General features: G+C 56.1%; 5 protein-coding genes across 6 annotated transcripts; 4 read left to right on the forward strand and 1 right to left on the reverse strand.

Annotated features, from left to right (window-relative positions):
* The first annotated feature begins 2,060 nt into the window (after positions 1-2,060).
* H257_15377 lies at positions 2,061-3,808 on the forward strand. 2 transcript variants are annotated; one of them, XM_009843468.1, is made up of 9 exons: positions 2,061-2,287; positions 2,337-2,442; positions 2,495-2,614; positions 2,666-2,815; positions 2,864-2,965; positions 3,007-3,165; positions 3,213-3,300; positions 3,360-3,532; positions 3,592-3,808. In XM_009843468.1, the coding sequence occupies exons 1-9, from the start codon at positions 2,115-2,117 to the stop codon at positions 3,757-3,759; spliced, it is 1,239 nt and encodes a 412-aa protein (XP_009841770.1). In that variant the 5' UTR covers positions 2,061-2,114; the 3' UTR covers positions 3,760-3,808. The 2 variants fall into 2 exon arrangements, with proteins under 2 accessions (XP_009841770.1, XP_009841771.1); XM_009843469.1 differs by having other exon boundaries at positions 3,213-3,532.
* A 2,479-nt stretch (positions 3,809-6,287) lies between these two features.
* On the forward strand, positions 6,288-7,926 carry H257_15378 (hypothetical protein). Its single transcript, XM_009843470.1, has 6 exons — positions 6,288-6,509; positions 6,562-6,787; positions 6,835-6,915; positions 6,971-7,039; positions 7,095-7,196; positions 7,241-7,926. The coding sequence occupies exons 1-6, from the start codon at positions 6,301-6,303 to the stop codon at positions 7,811-7,813; spliced, it is 1,260 nt and encodes a 419-aa protein (XP_009841772.1). The 5' UTR covers positions 6,288-6,300; the 3' UTR covers positions 7,814-7,926.
* A 746-nt stretch (positions 7,927-8,672) lies between these two features.
* H257_15379 (hydroxylamine reductase) lies at positions 8,673-12,218 on the forward strand (the record flags this gene model as incomplete). The annotated part of the gene is made up of 1 exon (XM_009843471.1): positions 8,673-12,218. One exon carries the CDS (start codon positions 8,673-8,675, stop codon positions 12,216-12,218), a length of 3,546 nt encoding a protein of 1,181 aa, XP_009841773.1.
* A 542-nt stretch (positions 12,219-12,760) lies between these two features.
* Positions 12,761-15,501, forward strand: H257_15380 (hypothetical protein). Its single transcript, XM_009843472.1, has 2 exons — positions 12,761-14,431; positions 14,496-15,501. The coding sequence occupies exons 1-2, from the start codon at positions 12,768-12,770 to the stop codon at positions 15,379-15,381; spliced, it is 2,550 nt and encodes an 849-aa protein (XP_009841774.1). The 5' UTR covers positions 12,761-12,767; the 3' UTR covers positions 15,382-15,501.
* A 125-nt stretch (positions 15,502-15,626) lies between these two features.
* H257_15381 (hydroxylamine reductase) lies at positions 15,627-19,271 on the reverse strand. The gene has a single exon (XM_009843473.1). The coding sequence runs from the start codon at positions 19,248-19,250 to the stop codon at positions 15,696-15,698; it is 3,555 nt and encodes a 1,184-aa protein (XP_009841775.1). The 5' UTR covers positions 19,251-19,271; the 3' UTR covers positions 15,627-15,695.
* Positions 19,272-19,327: the final 56 nt, after the last annotated feature.

The raw sequence follows: 19,327 nt of genomic DNA on the forward strand, positions 1-19,327 counted from the left end.
GAAGGAAGGCTTGCACACGAACGCTTCCAAGCCAACCAGAAAGCCAAATGTTAAGCGCAAAAAGTCCAATTGAATTTTTATTCATTCATTCTTTTATATTTTGTGAATTTTTATTGTTTTCGCCGTAGGCAATTTTATAGTTTGGTCCTTAGAAATCAGAAGTATTTTAATGTAAATTATATTAACAGTATACAAATGTCAAGATATGTTGGCCGTCCAGATTTGGATGTCGTTAGAAAGTCATGAGATTTCTTATTTGCTGTATTTAAATTGCCTACAAATCATGAAGTGTTTCTTTTCACATTTGGATTAACACCATAAAATTCTGCTTGAATTATATATTCAGGACATAATCGTAGAATATAAAAATTCGATATGACAGCGAAGCTATGAAGGTTTGAAAAATGACCAATACTGTGATCAGAAACCGTCCAGAAAATCGATGCACTACCTTAGAACTTCGCATGCACTACAGCAAGACCAACTCAAAGACTGTATGTTGACAAGGTACTTGTTGGGGGCTGGACCTACTTAATCGAAGCCTCAAATAAGCGGCGTGAATCGAGCCGAGCCACGAGTCAATTCGACGAAGTTGTCGTGTTGCCAACATGAAGTCAACCATCATCCAAGACAGTGGCTTGGACGATGCAAGTGGCAACATACTATCGGTAACAAGCGAGAATTTGGTCGATTACATTGTGAATAACTGGACAAGATTTCATGTTAATTTTTACTTCGAAATATGTTGGTGCTAGCTAACGTAAAACAAGCAAACAAACCGTGGGCCCTATATCTTTGCGAAGGTATTGTAACCGTATTAGAGTGTACTTTGTGAGCTGTAGTGCTGGTCATACCATACAGTTCGAATGCCTACGCGTCGATACGTATAAGGATGCCCAAGCAATTCTCGTTAACAGTAAGTTCCACAGTTTAACCACGAGCAAAACAACAACACATGACATTTTCGGTGACCACCAGTAAAAAGTCAAGTGGCCACACGTTTTTATCCTATTCCCTTGAGTGAGGCACGGCGAGTTCGACGAGTACGGTATGGCGAATGGAGGTGAGAGGATTGCGAGTTGCACTAAGCTTATGGTGAAAAGATGGAGGAGAGGCAGCCTTCCACAACGCCCCCAAGCTAACATTATCGTGGCTCCTGGTCCTACTAACGTTAACGCCATACTGTTCCATTAACGCGTGTTGGGTAGCTGTTGGTATAAGGAACCATTTTTGCCTTAACGTTAGTCGTAGATGGGTACACCTTTCCCATGCATAAGCCACCAACCAGTACAGTAGTTCAGGCAATGTTGTATTCATACGCTTGACGTTAGCCAGTCCTTGGACACTAAGAATGACGCAAACCTCCAACTTGAGACGATATCGCCATGCATTTGTGACGCCTAAAGAACTTGAATTTGTGCGTTTCAAAATCCTTCAACTCACGCTGAGTATACTTTAATCCAGTGTTTCGTGAAAGTTTCGTAAATCAGTGGTACTTTTCTATACTTGAAGCACCTTACAAAATCCAGCATAAAGGAAAATCGATACTTCCGTTTTACGAAACAAAATGTTTCGTGACTGCATTGAAATTGTTTCGTATTTGTTTCGTAAACCGTGTATATCTATCTACTTGTAGTTATCGTGCAGCCTCCATGCCTTGTCATATAATCGAGGATATCTACCTGCAAAACCCAATATTATATTAATTAACAGAGAAGTTTTTGATATAACGTCATTGACGACCTGATCATCCGAATGAATGGATGTGAAGGCACGATATATTCTGATTAACGCTACTGTAAAGGAATTACTCCCAGAAGCGCCAACATAACGGCGGAGTAGCCACGTCAAGATCCCATGTGTACAGTAGGAGCGCACGACAGAGTCTTCCATGACATCCTGTGTATAATATATTAAAAACATGTACTTTACTTAGTCTTAATGTATTATTCATTAAATGTAAAGTATTATATGAGCTCTTGGACGTCGTGAATCAGGCGAAACAGTGCCGCCCAATTCTACATTCACCTTCAAAATAACCTAGATATTTGTATGCCAAGATCGGTCCGTTTCACCAAGAGTTGTCGATATCGACGAAGGAGCAGTCGCCAAGAATGCCGCATCGAGAGAAGAGTCCACTGCTGCACAGGCGCGTGGATATGAGCAAAGGCATGGAAAGTCTGGACAACGCACCTCCCAAACCCATCGCGCGCGTCGTCGGACGAGGGGAACCCGTGGTCGGTGAGAGCGGCAAGTTGCTCCTGGATGTCCCGGTCGGATCGTACAAGTACGAGCCCATCGTCGACATTGAACCTTCTTCATGCGGGGCATTGTAGCATCAGGCGGTCAGGCGGAAACTGGCGCAAGATCTATTGGGACGACCTCTTCCACACCATCATCAACACCCGCACGAGCCGCGTCATTATTGGTGTCTTCGCCGCGGTAACGACGAGCGCTATCCATGTGATGTTGACATGTCCTTGCTATGTACTAGTATTCGCTCGTGATCTTCCTCTTTGCGCTGTGCTACCGCTACGTGTCTGTGAACGACCCCACGTGCAACGTCGGCATCACGACCATCATGGAAGCGTACATCTTCTCCGTCGAGACCATTGTTCGTCCATCATAATCTGTCCTTTCTTGTGCTTTATACAAGTCGTTTTAGATGACGATTGGGTATGGCGCGCCCTCGAACGATATCTTCTACGGCGGATGTGGGTCCATGGCGGTGATCCTCACCCTTGAATCCTTCTCCGGCATCTTCCTCGACGCCGTGTGCATTGGCATGTTCTTCGTGCGCTTCTCCCGCGCTACCGTACGTTCCCGTCCCTGCCCTATCGATACCTGATCTTCATTGCTTTAGACACGAGCATGTTCGATCATCTTTACGAACTTCGCAGTGATCCGAAGGATTCGAGGCGACTACTACTTTATGTTCCAAGTATGCGAGCGGAGAAAGCATCAGGTGTGCTGCAACGTCCGTGATGATACTGAATATGCATGTAGTTGGCGGAAGCGCATGTGCGATGCTACGCCGTGCGCCATGAAGTCAGCGGCGAGGACGGGTGCACGGAAGAAGCGCTCTTCCAGACCCACCACATGCGAATCCAGCAACCAGACGACGACATCGGCGCGTTCCTTCTCATGGCGCTTCCCCAAGTTGTGGTCAGTTTTCAGAAATGACGGTTTCAGTTTTGAAGTTTCTTCGGTAGGTCCATAGAATTGACCCGTGGAGCCCATTCTTCCCTCGGGAATGCCTTCCCGACGAGTACCATGCCACGACGTGTCCTGCGTTCCCAGGTAATAACGTGTCCACGTATGTCGTAGTGCGTCCTGATGACGGCGCTTGTTCACCACAGATCCATCGCAACGAGCAATCGATCACGAGAATGGGAACCGGGATTACCACGCGGACGCTGTGGAGCCAACCAAACCGACGCAAGCGCAAATTGAGCGTCATCTACGTCGATCAGAACTGGAAGTTGTCGTTATCCTTGAAGGAACCGACAGCACCACTGGCAACACCATGCAGGTACGTACGCTCGCAGGTCGTTCAGTCGGTCCCTGAACATGTCACGTGTCGTCGTTCAGGCACGCTTCTCCTATACAGCACACGACATGTCATGGAACCATACGTTTGCCCGCTGCGTGAGTCGAGACCCCGTGACGAACGGCGCACACATCGACTTCGACAAGTTCCACGACCTCCGCGCCGCCCCCGCGGACTCGATGAACGATGTGCCTGTGAGTGTATTTTGACCAAGTTGTCAGGAAATAGTGTGATTTCTAATTAAAATTGTCGTCACCATTTCGCGTTACTGTACAGTGTACAGGGATTGGTCCAAAATTAATAGTGTGATATTCTTTTTTTCTTCGAGCGAAGTGGATGATCTGTAAATAGTGTGAAGAGCCAATCAAAGTCGTGGATGCATCTTCGGTTTAAAATTTCGAATTTGGGTGGCGAATGCGGTGTATTTTTATTCGATCGCAATAAAATTACTCGGAATTGTATGCCGTCGAAGTAGGTGGTGGTCAAATTCCCCGAAGTTTTCCCATGTCCGAAGCAAGTGGGGCGAAGCACCACGACGGGAAACCAGCTTCTGGCATTGGCAAGAAGGAGCGCCACCGGCTCAATGACCAGCAGCGCGTCGACATCATCCGCGCCGTGGAGCGGGACCCGACGCTGAAAAACGTAGAGCTCGGGCGGCGATATAACATCACGGAAGCGGCGATCCGTCAGTTGCTCCAGAAGAAGGACGTGATCCTCGACCGGTACCTCAAGTCGAACCCGACATCGGCAGACGATCCATCCAAGGACCATCGAACCGGCAACATGCATTCGATGGAAGACTCGTTCATGAACTTGCATCCGACGTTGCCCGTGCAACAACTGCCTAATCCCATCTCCGTGCCGCCGACGACCAGTAGTACAGGCGGCGGGGGGCGTGGCGGCCGCAAGGGCAAGTTGCGCCTCAACGACAAGCAGCGCATGGACATCATTCGGGCCGTGGAGAGAGACCCGACGCTCAAGAAAGTTGAACTCGGCCGGCGGTACAACATCACGGAGGCAGCGATTCGCCAACTGCTGCACAAAAAGGACAAGATCGTCGAGCGCGTGACCAACGGCCTTCCATCCATGGCATCGACGAACGTGTCCAAGCGCAAACCGTCGTTCGCGTCCTCGACCACGTCGGCCGTCGTCGCCGCCGCGTCCGCCTCGTCGTCCATCGGGCTCGCGGGAACCAGTTCGGCCGACTTAGCCCCGACCTCGACCTCGGACATGTCGTCGGCGTCGTTCGATGCAGAGCTTTACGGATGGATCGCGGCGCTCCAGTCGCGCAACGTGATCGTGCCGCCGACGATGATCCAGCGCAAAGCCAAGGACCTCGCGGACAAGTACCCCGCGTGCGACTTCAAGCCGTCGCAGGCATGGTACAGCAAGTTTGCGTCGCGCTACCACATCACGAGCAGCCACAACCACCCGACGGCGTACGTAACGCCGCTGGACATGCAGCTGCAGCTCAAGCAGCTGCGCGACAAGATCCTGCACTACAGCCCCGACCGCATCTACAACATGTGCGAGACGTCGCTGTTCTACCAGCTCGTGCCTTCATACAATATTTTGTGTCCGTTCGAGAGCGCCGAGGTGCAGCAGCGCAAGATGGAGCGCGTGTCGCTGGTTGTGTGCGTCAACGCCACGGGTACGCACAAGGTGCCGCTGCTCATGGTAGGCAAGGAGAAGGCGCCGCTGTCGTCGGTCGGGTTCAAGAGCCTGCCGGTGCACTACATGCCGCAGATCAAGGCGTGGATGGACGCGACGGTGTTCAACCACTGGGTGCACCAAGTGTTTCTACCCGAAGTGAAGGCGCGCACGACCGAGCCGGTGCTGCTGCTGCTCGAGCACGGCGCCCCGTACCACGAGTTCAACCTGGACAACGTGAGCGCCGCGTTTGTGCCGATGAATATGGGGTCGAGGTACCAGCCACTCAACATGGGCATCGTGGACGCCCTCAAGAAAGAGTTCAAGAACGCCGTGTTCTCGGACCTGATTGCCGTGCTGTCGCTGCCAGACAGCAAGCGTCTGGAGCTGGAGCAGCGGGCGCGGAGCATGCCTAAAGGCTCGGCGGGTCTCCAGTTTGGACGGTCCCCGCACGTGTACGACGCGATGCTGGCGATCAAAGCGGCGTGGGACGCGGTGCCCCGGACAGTGATCCAGAACACGTGGGCGGCGTCGACATGGGTGCCAAGCTTGGACCGACTGGGGGACCACAAGGAGTGTCATATTGTGCACGACATGTGTGCGATGCTGAGCTGCATCTCGGTGAGCAGCACGTACGGCGAGATTTCGACCGAGATTGTCGAGTGGATGGCCATCGACGACAACGACTCGCGGGTGTTGCGTGACGAGATCCAGCGAGAGATCGACGACCTGCTCCATGGACCGCCGACGTCGCTCCTGAACGATATCCCCATGCCTGTGGAACCGACGCTAGCGACGCCGTGGGTCGGCGACGAGGCGTTTGTCGCCATGGTCATGGCCGTGGAAGACCACCTCACCCACCCGCGGGTCCAGACGCTCATGGGAGACGCCAGCGTCCAGAATTCCGTGCAGAGTCTGCACGGGATCATCCGGCAGATGCGGCGCGACGCCCTGCTGCAAAAGTCCAACAACACTGTCGAACTGTAACCTTATGTCTCGAATACCCACGTTGAATGTTGTCTTGTGCCTCGAAATTTGAAAGTGATCTACGCGCGCAAGTAGTAGGAATACGGATAATTAAGCGGATTCCGGATACGCACATGAAGAAGGTTACACTATTAGTGGCGGCCAACCCAATTCTGAATTCTGGAAATATAATGGACGACGGCGGCGACAACTTCTTGCTGCCGCAATGCCTCAAGAAGAGTGCGATGCCACCGAGACCTCGCTTTGTCGATCGGTCTGGGAAGCCGCTACTGCGGACGCGAAGTCGCCCGAATCCTGGCAACACGTCTCGCGGCATCCTCAAGTACGGAGGATGAAAGTCATTGGATTCGATGTCATGGATGTTGTGATGGTAGCATTGCGCGCACGGGTGGCAACTGGAAGCAGATCTACTGGAACGATCTGTACCATACTGTGATTAACGTGAAGACGCCGACGTTGATCTCGGGCGTCGTCGTGTCGTACGTGCTCGTGACGTTCGTCTTTGCATGCTTGTACTTGGTGGTGTCGTACAACGATGCCAAATGCAACGTCGGGATCAAAACGCTCACGGAAGCGTACATCTTTTCGATCGAGACGATTGTACGTACGCAATCTCCATGTTTCTGGATCTCTCATCGGAGTCGAAGATGACCATCGGGTATGGTGCGCCGACAGACGACATCTTCTACGGCGGCTGTGGGTCCATGGCGCTGCTTTTGACGTTGGAGGTGCGCTGACTCTCCCAAGGACGTTGGTTTATCATCCTTATCGATGCATGTGTAGAGCTTCTCTGGCATATTCATCAATGCGCTGATGGTGGGGATGTTCTTCATCCATTTTTCCCGCGCGTCGGTGAGTGCGATATCCTGACATGATTATTATCCCATCTCAAGGTCATGCTTCGTAGACACGAGCCCAGTCCATCGTGTTCACGACCAACGCCGTGATTCGTCGCATCCGAGGCGAGTATTACTTCATCTTTCAAGTATGCGAGCGCCGCAAGCACCAGGTGTGTGGCCATAGTCTAGTCCACATGAATGATGTCGTGTCTAGCTCGTGGAAGCGCATGTCCGATGCTACGCCGTGCGAGACCAAGTCGACGACGACGGCGGCGGCCTCTTCCAGACGCACAGCATGCGCCTGCAGCAACCAGACGACGACCTCGGGTCGTACTTGCTCATGGCGATGCCGCAACTGGTCGTCCATCGCATCGATCAGTGGAGCCCCCTCTTTCCGCCAGAATGCCGGCCGTCTTCGTACAACGCGACCACCACCCCAGCGTACCCGGACCCGCTGCAACGCGCCGTGGACCACGACAACGGCAACCGCGACGCCGACTCCCCGCAGGTGGCCACGCCCGTGACGCGGACCTCCATCGAGCGGCACTTTGAAAAGACCAATATGGAGGTGGTCGTGATCCTCGAAGGCGAAGACAGCACCACGTCCAACACGGCCCAGGCGCGGCACTCGTACCAACTGACCGACATTGTGTGGGACCACATGTTTGCTCGATGCGTCAAGCGCCACCCACAGACCAACGGCGTCTGGATCGACTTTGACATGTTCCATGATCTCGTGCCAGTGTCGTCGGACGCCGCCGCGGTTGTATCAACGTCCATCTTTTAACGTTCGTTTCCTATACCATCCTGCTATGTAGCCACGGTCGGTCGTGTTACCGCCCTGGTCTTTGGACTAGTAACGTTAAGTAACGTTATATTTCGAACGCACTGGTTGCTGCTAAAGTTGGAGTGATGACTCAACGATTGCATTACAAGGTCGTAGAATATCAACAGCTTAACGTGACAGGAGACTCTGTACCTGGTATATATAATATACTAGTATGTATAGTCGGTGTTTGGATTGTCGGATGAGATCACAACGCCAAGTCATGGAGAGGCTTGGACATGCCTAAGATCAGTTCGATACAGTACTGTACCTACAATATGACATGTGAATGCTTGTGTTCGGAAGATCACCATCAAACAGCATCCGCATATACCAGTAATACGTAGTACAGTAGTACTACGTAGCAAATTGCCTGATCTGTACGGGAGATATTGACCAATACAGTACGGCAGCAACGTACAGTATCGAGGAGGATCGACAGGAGATGAATGACGTTATCGCATTGATCTCGGTGCTGTAAGGGAGTTTAGTTCACACTTGACCAATCACGTAACCGGAGCGTGTCCATGTGCATTCAGCGGACAGAGCAACGCAGTTCCAGGTATTATCCGGACCATCCAGCGAGAGTTTAGTTCACAATTGGCGCACTGGCCAATCGGAGCGCAGTAGAGTCGAAAGCCAGGAAGTGCAAGGTGGAAATTCGCCACGGTGAGTTGTGTTTTGGCTGGTGCCCCCGACTTTTCCCACTGGATCAGGGGAATTCAACGATTTGAGGTGTTTAGTGCGGCATTTTTGCGCCCGTTCAAGTTCGCACCCCGCCGACTCGCCCCAGTGGTCTCACTTTTTAATTCCCTCGACCATGTTGATCTTGTACGGTTCCCAGACCGGCACCACCGAATCGTTTGCGAAGATCGTGCACTCGTTCGCGACGGCCCGCGGTCTCTCGCCCCGCCTGGTGGCCGCTGACGACTTTGACCATGCAGACCTCGTACACGAAGACGTGATTGTGTTCCTCACGTCGACGTTTTACAATGGCGAGTTCCCGAGCAACTTTACCCGCACGTGGGACTACCTCCAAACCACGACTGCCAAGTTTACTACCACCAAGTTTGCCGTGTTTGGGTTGGGCAACAGCGCCACCAAGTCCAACTTCAACAATGCCGGGAAGCAACTCGACGCCCAGCTGGAAGCGTTGGGGGGAGAACGCCTTGTGCCCCTCGGCCTCGGCGACGAACAGGCCGACAGCGGCCACGAAACCAGCTTCCGGCCCTGGGTCCAATCGTTGTGGGTCAAGTTGCTCGGAGGTCATGGCAAGATGACGTTGCCAGTGCAATATGGCATCAGCTACCCCACCAAGGACGTCGAGTCCGCCCCGCGCACCATTCCTGGCTTTGATGCGTTCCGCGTCGTCTCCAACACATTGCTCACCCCTGTGGGATACGAACGCCCTTCATACCTCTTGACGTTGGAGCTGCCCCCTCGAGTCACGTACGAGTTGGGCGACCACATCCAGGTGGCCCACGTCAACTCGGACGACCTGGTGCTGCGGTTGGCTCGTCGCATGCACTTGGACTTGAGCACTACGGTGCACCTATCTGCGTTGGCGAATTCCACGGGCCTGCCCACTGATCCCGTGAAGTTGCAAGTGCTGCTTCGCGATCACCTCGACTTATCGTCGCCGCCATCGCGGTCGTTCCTTGAAGGTTTGTCGGCGCTTTGCACGGACAAGAAAGAAGCCACAGAGTTGGAGCACTTGGCGGAAGACATGACTGCCGGCAACGCGTACTCCCAATACGTGGGGACGAACCCTGCCAGTCGCATTCCATTTACCCTCGTGGATGTGTTGGAACTGTACCCTTCGATCCAAGTGGGCCTCGAGCACATTTTGGGCAACGTTCCCATCCTTCCTCCTCGGTATTACTCGGTGTGCTCTAGCCCCCTCATGCTTCCCCGCCACGTCCAGATTGTGTACATGGTGGCCAAGTGGCAATCCAGCAAGTCCCCGCTCAAGACATTCACTGGTGCCGCCGCGGGGTACATGTCCCACCTCAAGACGGACGCGCTCGTAACGGCCCAAATCAGTCGCGGGTACTTTAAAGTGCCAGAGTCGTTGGAAACACCTATTCTTGGCGTGGCGCTTGGCACGGGTATCTCGTTCTTCCGTGCGCTGCTGCAACATCGCGCGTACCACCAAGACCACAACGCCATCGTGAGCAAGATTCGCCTCTACTTTGGCATTCGCCATGCTTCCAAGGACTTTTTGTTTCAAAATGAACTGGACACATACGTGAACCGTGGGTTGTTGGAGCTTGCCCCCGCGTGCTCGCATGACGGCGCTTCGTTCGTGACACCCGTGACGTTGATCCGTGACTTTCCCACGTCCGTGGCCGAGTACTTGGACAACCAGGGCGTGTACTTTTACTGCGGGATCGGCGGCACGATCCCAGAATTCCACGAAGCGGCGATCGAAGCAGCTTTGCAAGCAAGTCACAAGAGCACATTGGGCTCGGAGATGGAAACTGTCGATGAAATGAAGGCGTCTGGACGATGGCAAATCGAAGCCTTTTCATCGTGTTTGGATCACGAAAACGCGCTGCAATACCAGCAAAAGGTGCAGTCCAAGAAGGAGGACACTCCCATTAGCGACGTGGTCGGGGACTGCGCCATGTTCTGCTTCCAGTGCGGCCAAACCAACCAAGGCATCGGGTGCACCAAGATCGGCGTGTGCGGGAAGACGCCCACCGTCGCAGCGCTCCAAGATCTGCTCGTCGACCATCTCAAACACTTGAGCTGGTATGCGCACCATATCCGCGTGGTGGACCCGGACGTGACGTCGCTGACGGAAGTGGACCGGTTTTCTCTTGTGGCGCTCTTCTCGACGCTGACCAACGTCAACTTCGACGCGACGCGGTTCGTGACGTTCATCCAGCAAACCAAGGCCTTCACGGACACGTTGAGCCAGGAATATGCGACAGTGTGCAAGGCGCATGGCGTGACCCCCCGCGCGGTGCCGTGGAAGCGCACGGACGCCAACGTGGTGGACATTGAGGAGCTGGTCGCGAGTGGGAAGAAGGTGGGTGTGCTCTCGCGTCTCCGCGCCGGCCGCAACGACGCGCTCGTGGGGCTGCAGGAGATGCTCGTGTACGGGCTCAAGGGTCTGGCGGCGTACACGGACCACTCGTTCCAGTTTGGCAACGAGAAGCCCGAGATTTACCACTTTATCCATGAAGCATTTGCGTTCCTGTGGTCTCCGGAGGCAGGGAAGGTGGACAAGGTCGTGGACATGCTCATGAAGTGCGGCCAAGTGAACCTCACGGCCCTCGCCCTCTTGCATGAGAGTAACAACACATACGGAGCCCAGTCCCCGGGTATCGCCACCTCGGTGCCTCGTCCTGGCAAGTGCATCTTGGTGTCTGGCCACGACCTCAAGATGCTCCACGATGTCTTGGAAGCCTGTGCCTCGTACAAGACTGACCACGGCGTGCATATCAACGTGTACACCCACGGTGAGCTGCTCCCGGCGCACGGGTACCCGGCGTTGCGTGCGTCGCCGCACTTGATCGGGCACTTTGGTGCTGCTTGGCAGCGCCAGTCGCTTGAATTCGCCCACTTTCCCGGGTCGATCTTGATGACCACGAATTGCCTGACGCAGCCCAAGACGGAATACAAGGACCGGCTCTTCACGGCTGGGGCCGTGGGGTGGCAAGACATCCCGCACTTGGAGGACGGGCAGTACGCGCCTCTGTTGGCCAAGGCCGTGGCCGGTGTTGGCTTTACCGACGCGGATCTCAAGTTCAACTACCCCGCCAACCCGTTTGTCAACACGGTGGAGAAGTACCACGTCGGGTGGGGCTCGGAGACTGTGATCGGCGCGGCTGCGACCGTGTTGCAAGCCGTCACCGACGGCCACATCAGCCGGTTCTACGTCATCGGCGGCTGTGACGGCTACGAAGGCGAGCGAAGCTACTACACGGACTTGGCCAAGGCGTTGCCGGACACGAGTGTCGTGCTCACGGTCGGCTGCGGCAAGTTCCGCATCAACCACTTGGACATGGGCACCATTGGCGACACGGGCATCCCTCGGCTGCTCGACTTGGGCCAGTGCAACGACTCGTACTCGGCCGTGCAGATCGCGCTGGCGCTGGCGCAGGCGTTGCAGTGTGGCGTGAACGACCTGCCGCTGTCGATCGTGCTGTCCTGGTTTGAGCAAAAGGCCGTGGTGGTGCTCTTGACGCTGCTGTCGCTTGGCATCCGCAACATTCGCGTCGGACCTACCGTGCCTGCCTTCTTGCGGCCGTCTATTTTCAAGGTCCTGCACGAAAAGTTCAACCTCATGGCCATTGGTGCCGACGTGCACCAAGACATTGCCAACATGGTCGGCGGCGACAAAACCCCCACCGCCTAGGCATACCGATTCGTTAGTTTTTCATTAGTATTCGTATTCATAATATAGCATATACTTACTTGCACACGTTGCCCGTTCACGCTTTACCTCTATGTTGTCCTGCGAATGCAGTCACCTGATCTTGACACGGATTGTATTTGGCCTCACGACAGCAGACTCCTCTGTCAACAATGAAGGGGCCGACATATTAGTACTCAGAAAGGTCATCCCATACTCTTCTAATGCCTTTGGACACGAGAAGTGTGTGTGGGATGGCCTTTCTGAGTAAGTCGTCGTCCCTCTATCGCACAAGCATGCATCGTGCTGACGGTTCACACGTGGTGGCGTGGTGCACGATCCACATACCATTAAGCATTTGCGGAGCGCTTGGCTCGATGGAGATGGAGCACAAGAAGACCCTTGGGGCATGACGGCGGCGACTCGGCGCTGATGTGAATGTTTGAAAATGGATCTCGCGCGTAATCCGGGCTTGTCTTCCGGATATTTCCGGATGATCATTTATTGAAAGTCCGGTTAGCCGGGTAATGATTTCTTGCTTGTGCAATTGGGATGGAAGGGTTTGAACTCCACCACCATGCCGCGGGAATGTCGTCGACGTACACGGAGATGGAAGGAAACCTGCATATTCGTGCAAAGAACATGAATATGTGGAAGACACGGCGCTTCGTTTTGACGGGGCAAGTGCTGCAGTACTTCTCCTTGAAGAAGCCTGGGCAGAAGCGAATGCTCGAGGCGTTCGCGGGGCTTGCCCTCTCAAGCTCGAAGAAGAAGTCGAGCGAGAACGACCACATCTTTGAATTGGTGCAATGCAGCATCAAGCCTATACACGAGTACTTATCGAACCGACCGCATTCGTTCCAGATTGCGTCCACGTCGTTCTTCCTGCTTCTGCACGCGGACTCACATGAAGAAATGCAAGCGTGGGTCTCGCGCTTGCGGCTCGCCTCCAAAGGCGGAGCTTGTTCGCCCCCGAGTGACCGAGGTGTCCTTCGAACGCGCAGCTACAGCGGCGGCGCCATGTCACCGTCCCCTTCGTCGGCCAGGATCACCGTCGTCGCCGAGTCATCAGAAGACGACATCCTTGAGTTTGCGGTCCTCCATCGTTCAGACATCCATGCCCTTCTTGCACACGACCACGGTCGGTATGTCGGCCACCACTGGATCGTGCAGACAGCGATGTACTTGGGCGGGAAGCAAGTGCCTCGAGGCAGCATCCTCATTGCCGTCAACGGCAGCTCGATCCCGTCCGACAATGACATGTCCACGTTGCGGCGGCGTGTCCACTCGGCAAGGTGCCCCCTGACCGTGCACTTTCTCCGATGTCGCCCCAAAGTCGGCGTGCTGAAGATGCAGCACTCGTACGACGCGCTCGGCAGCATGCTCAAGCTCACCACCCGCGGGACAGCGCTCATGGGGTGGAAGGACCTGGCGTGCGAGATCGACGGCGACCTGTTCGTGTGCGCCAGACTCGGAGGCCCTGCGGCTGCTGGATCGACGGCGGCGTTGGCCAAGTGGGGCCACGCGCTGCTGCAGTCCGGCAATGCCGCCGTCGCCGACTCGACCTCCACCGACAAACCGGCGCTGAAGTCCACGACGGTGGTGTCGTTGAGCGACGGGCACGCGTCCGTCCGGCTCGTGCACGCGGTGCTGTCCGGTCGGCCGCACTGCTTTCTCCTCACGACGGCGTCGATGAGTCTGCTGCTGCAAGCCGCCAGCGACGACGACATGGTCGAGTGGATGGGGGCGCTGGTGCACGCGATCGATTTGGCCCAAGGACATGTCGTCGCGGGGGGCAGTAGTAGTACTAGTCATCCGCTGTCGGCGTTCAGTAGGCCACACGTCCGCCGAAATGTTCCAGCAGCGACCACCACCCAGCAGCACCCCCCCCACCGGACGCCGCCGCTGTCGTTCTTTCCGCCGTCCGGGGGCGACGGCATCCAGCGGAGCAGTGCGCAGTCCCAGTCGCTCATCTTCGACCCCCAGCCACCGCAGAACCACCCTTCGCCGCTTCCGCGCCTGGCCGCGGCGGACGTCGTCGAGATCCTCATGTTCTGCCAGCATCATGGACGGTACACGGAAGCGCTGCAACTGCTCGTGCAGCACACGTCCTGCCGACTACTTTACTGGCCCTCCATCTTCGCGTGGGCTCTGCCCCACCCAGTTGTGACCGCCCAAGAGATCGCCGCGTACTCGACGACCCCCATCTCGGACGAGTACGTGTATTGTTGTTATTACTAGTACATTCGTCTGTGGACTCACTACTCACCCTCGTTATAGGGACACAATCCAGCTGCTCAAGGATATCCCCCGCACGGCGACGTGGCTCGCGTCGTCGGACGGCGCGCCGGCGTCCACGGTGGACGCGCCCCCTACCCGGCTGACCAACCTCGGCACCGTCCTCCGCGCGTTCATTGCGCACTCATGCTCGAACGTCGATGCGGCCATCTCATCCAGCCACACGTCGTACCTGCAAGGAATGAACGGCATCGCGTTTGTCCTGCTCCAAGTGCTTGCCGACGACGTCGACAGATCGTTCCAGTTCCTGCACGGCCTCGTCCACGGCGCGCTGCCGACCATCTTCCACTCGGAAGCGCACTCGACCAACGCCCTCGTCCAGACGGGCGCCACCCTAGAGAGCATGGTTAGCATGTACTTGCCAGCGCTCGCAGCGACCTTTGAAGTCGTGGGGCTGCCAGTGTTTTTACTGGCATATAAGTGGTTCCCGACTCTCTTTTCAGATGTATCCCTCCAGGCGAATCGAGAGCACAACCAGCTACGGTATGACACGCTGCTCGTGGCGTGGGATGTGTGCATGCTCGTGGGCATCGAAGGTATCTACGTGGTGGCGCTGGCGCTGTTTGCCGCCGCCGACGTCGCCATCCGCAACCTAGGACAGACCTGTCTGGCCGAAGACGTGAGCGGCGCCTTCACGGCGGTGCTGGCCCACTTGACGCCCGACGACTTCGTGCTCCACGTGTGTGAAGTCATCGAGACGTGCCGGCACCCGCTGCTGCTGCAGATGCGCGACGCCCACCACCGCAAGCTGCACGAGTCCGTCATGCAACGTCCGTCCGTAGTCACAACCCTAGACACGGGCCAGGTCGTTGGCGGGTCGGCCGCCACCCCCGCCCTCGTGCCCCATTCTAGCGCTGATAGCTACTAGTCGCGTTCAACCAACTTGTCATGTCGTTGCAATACAATTGTAGTTCTTTAAATATTATTGTCCATATTTCGGTAAAATTTGGGTTTTTGTAAACTATATAAATATTTCGATTCTTTGTCCTGCCATGTGTTGTCGTCCTGTGGGAATTCGTGTCACACTAAATTGTAGTCACACACTAATTCAACGTTGACGATCACTCCTTTCCTGCAATCTGATTGGCTCAATCCTCCTACCGATTCTTCTGGTGTGGTTGTGGATATAAACCCAACAATACATTAACGTTAATGAATAAAACCTAATCCTAACCAATATACCTAAGGCGATGAGGCGATCCCGTTGTCGCCGCCGACCATGTTGGCAATGTCTTGGTGCACGTCGGCACCAATGGCCATGAGGTTGAACTTTTCGTGCAGGACCTTGAAAATAGACGGCCGCAAGAAGGCAGGCACGGTAGGTCCGACGCGAATGTTGCGGATGCCAAGCGACAGCAGCGTCAAGAGCACCACCACGGCCTTTTGCTCAAACCAGGACAGCACGATCGACAGCGGCAGGTCGTTCACGCCACACTGCAACGCCTGCGCCAGCGCCAGCGCGATCTGCACGGCCGAGTACGAGTCGTTGCACTGGCCCAAGTCGAGCAGCCGAGGGATGCCCGTGTCGCCAATGGTGCCCATGTCCAAGTGGTTGATGCGGAACTTGCCGCAGCCGACCGTGAGCACGACACTCGTGTCCGGCAACGCCTTGGCCAAGTCCGTGTAGTAGCTTCGCTCGCCTTCGTAGCCGTCACAGCCGCCGATGACGTAGAACCGGCTGATGTGGCCGTCGGTGACGGCTTGCAACACGGTCGCAGCCGCGCCGATCACAGTCTCCGAGCCCCACCCGACGTGGTACTTCTCCACCGTGTTGACAAACGGGTTGGCGGGGTAGTTGAACTTGAGATCCGCGTCGGTAAAGCCAACACCGGCCACGGCCTTGGCCAACAGAGGCGCGTACTGCCCGTCCTCCAAGTGCGGGATGTCTTGCCACCCCACGGCCCCAGCCGTGAAGAGCCGGTCCTTGTATTCCGTCTTGGGCTGCGTCAGGCAATTCGTGGTCATCAAGATCGACCCGGGAAAGTGGGCGAATTCAAGCGACTGGCGCTGCCAAGCAGCACCAAAGTGCCCGATCAAGTGCGGCGACGCACGCAACGCCGGGTACCCGTGCGCCGGGAGCAGCTCACCGTGGGTGTACACGTTGATATGCACGCCGTGGTCAGTCTTGTACGAGGCACAGGCTTCCAAGACATCGTGGAGCATCTTGAGGTCGTGGCCAGACACCAAGATGCACTTGCCAGGACGAGGCACCGAGGTGGCGATACCCGGGGACTGGGCTCCGTATGTGTTGTTACTCTCATGCAAGAGGGCGAGGGCCGTGAGGTTCACTTGGCCGCACTTCATGAGCATGTCCACGACCTTGTCCACCTTCCCTGCCTCCGGAGACCACAGGAACGCAAATGCTTCATGGATAAAGTGGTAAATCTCGGGCTTCTCGTTGCCAAACTGGAACGAGTGGTCCGTGTACGCCGCCAGACCCTTGAGCCCGTACACGAGCATCTCCTGCAGCCCCACGAGCGCGTCGTTCCGGCCGGCGCGGAGACGCGAGAGCACACCCACCTTCTTCCCACTCGCGACCAGCTCCTCAATGTCCACCACGTTGGCGTCCGTGCGCTTCCACGGCACCGCGCGGGGGGTCACGCCATGCGCCTTGCACACTGTCGCATATTCCTGGCTCAACGTGTCCGTGAAGGCCTTGGTTTGCTGGATGAACGTCACGAACCGCGTCGCGTCGAAGTTGACGTTGGTCAGCGTCGAGAAGAGCGCCACAAGAGAAAACCGGTCCACTTCCGTCAGCGACGTCACGTCCGGGTCCACCACGCGGATATGGTGCGCATACCAGCTCAAGTGTTTGAGATGGTCGACGAGCAGATCTTGGAGCGCCGCGACGGTGGGCGTCTTCCCGCACACGCCGATCTTGGTGCACCCGATGCCTTGGTTGGTTTGGCCGCACTGGAAGCAGAACATGGCGCAGTCCCCGACCACGTCGCTAATGGGAGTGTCCTCCTTCTTGGTCTGCACCTTTTGCTGGTGTTGCAGCGCATTCTCATGGTCCAAACACGATGAAAAGGCTTCGACCTGCCACCGCCCCGTCACTTTCATCTCGTCGACAGTTTCCATCTCCGAGCCCAATGTGCTCTTGTGCACGGTTTGCAACGCGGTTTGGATGGCGGCTTCGTGGAAGTACGGGATCGTGCCGCCGATCCCGCAGTAAAAGTACACGCCCTGGTTGTCCAAGTACTCGGCCACCGAGTTGGGAAAGTCGCGCAGTTTGGTCACGGGTGTCACGAACTCGTTGCTGTCGTGCGAACACGCGGGTACGAGCTCCAGCAACCCGCGGTTCACGTACGCTTGGAGTTCATTTTCAAACAAAAAGTCTTTGGCGGCGTGGCGGATGCCGAAGTAGAGCCGCATCTTGCTGACCACGGCGTGCTGGTCTTGGTGGTACGCGCGATGCTGTAGCAGTGCGCGGAAGAACGAGATGCCCGTGCCCAAGGCCACACCGAGGATCGGCGTCTCCAACGACGTCGGGAGGCGGAAGTACCCGCGGCTGAGCGACGACGTGACGATATCTCCCGGCACGAGGCGCGACATGTAGCCGGCAGCGGCGCCCATGAACAGCTTGTTCGGGTCGTTGCCGCAGTGCCACGTGTCCACCATGTACACGACCTGCACGTGGTGGGGCAGCTGCAGCGGACTCGAACACACCGAGTAGTACCGCGGCCGGATGAGCGAGATATTGCCGACGATGTGATGCAGCCCTATCTGGATGGACGGATGCAGCTCCAGCACGTCCACGAGCGTGAACGGCGTGCGGAAGGCGGCGTTCCCGCCCACGTACTTGGAGTACAAGTTGCCGATGGTCATGTCCTCTGCGAGCTGTTCGAGGGCGAGCGCTTCGTCCGGGTCTGCGCACAGCGCCGAGAGTCCTTCGAGGAACGACCGTGACGGCGGCGACGACAGGTCCAAGTAGTCGCGCAGAAGATCTTCCAGCTTGATGGGGGTGTCTACGGGCAAGTAACCGCCGTGGCCGATCGGTCTCAGCTGAATCGTGCTGTCCAAGGAAAGACCGAGACGCGACGCGGTGCGCTCGACGAGGTCAGACGAGTTGTTGTATGATACTTGAATGTGGTCGCCCAGTTGGTACGTGACGCCGGCGGGCAACTCCAGCGTCAGGAGGAACGTCGGTCGCTCGTAGCCGTCGGGGGTTAGCAGTGTGTTGGACACGACGCGGAACCCGTCAAAGCCGGGAAGGGTGCGGGACACGCTCACGGCGTCGGTTGCAGGCGTTGAGATGTGAAATTGCACGGGAAGGGTCATCTTGCCGTGTCCGCCTAGCAACTTGACCCACAGGTGCTGGATCCAAGGACGGAAGGCCGTTTCGTGGCCGCAGGGTGCTTGTTCATCGCCGAGTCCGAGCGGAATCAGACGCGACGCTCCTAACTGTTCCAAGCGCGCGTCCAACACCTTGGCGGCGGCGTTGAAGTTGACCTTTGTGTGTGAGTTGCCGAGGCCGAACACGGCGAATTTGGTAGACGGCAGCGACGTCGTTGTGGCTCGGAGGTAGTCCCACGTGCGAGAAAAGTTGCTGGGGAACTCTCCGTTGTAGAAAGTCGACGTGAGGAAGATGACGACCCCTTCATGGACGAGTTGGTCCGGGTTGAAGTCGTCGGCGACGAGGAGGCGCGGCGATAGGCCGCGGGCCGTCGCGAACGAGTGCACGATCTTCGCGTATGCTTCGGTGGTGCCAGTTTGGGACCCGTACAAGATGAGCATGTTGATGTGGAGGAAATTCGGAAATGGCCACGGATAAAGTAAGTACTTGGTGGATGTCACTATTTGGTCACTAATTC

The sequence above is a fragment of the Aphanomyces astaci genome, assembly GCF_000520075.1.
Source record: "Aphanomyces astaci strain APO3 unplaced genomic scaffold supercont1.69, whole genome shotgun sequence".
Taxonomy (NCBI): Eukaryota; Oomycota; class Saprolegniomycetes; order Saprolegniales; family Verrucalvaceae; genus Aphanomyces; species Aphanomyces astaci.

Coding starts and splice junctions, on each gene's coding strand:
- H257_15377 (XM_009843468.1), top strand. CDS start 2,115: ATGCCGCATCGAGAGAAGAGTCCACTGCTGCACAGGCGCGTGGATATG. Junction 2,816..2,863: donor TGCGCTTCTCCCGCGCTACC/GTACGTTCCCGT, acceptor TCATTGCTTTAG/ACACGAGCATGTTCGATCAT. Junction 3,166..3,212: donor TGGCGCTTCCCCAAGTTGTG/GTCAGTTTTCAG, acceptor TTTCTTCGGTAG/GTCCATAGAATTGACCCGTG.
- H257_15378 (XM_009843470.1), top strand. CDS start 6,301: ATGAAGAAGGTTACACTATTAGTGGCGGCCAACCCAATTCTGAATTCT. Junction 6,788..6,834: donor TCTTTTCGATCGAGACGATT/GTACGTACGCAA, acceptor TCGGAGTCGAAG/ATGACCATCGGGTATGGTGC. Junction 6,916..6,970: donor CGCTGCTTTTGACGTTGGAG/GTGCGCTGACTC, acceptor ATGCATGTGTAG/AGCTTCTCTGGCATATTCAT.
- H257_15380 (XM_009843472.1), top strand. CDS start 12,768: ATGGAAGGGTTTGAACTCCACCACCATGCCGCGGGAATGTCGTCGACG. Junction 14,432..14,495: donor ACGACCCCCATCTCGGACGA/GTACGTGTATTG, acceptor CCCTCGTTATAG/GGACACAATCCAGCTGCTCA.
- H257_15381 (XM_009843473.1), bottom strand. CDS start 19,250: ATGCTCATCTTGTACGGGTCCCAAACTGGCACCACCGAAGCATACGCG.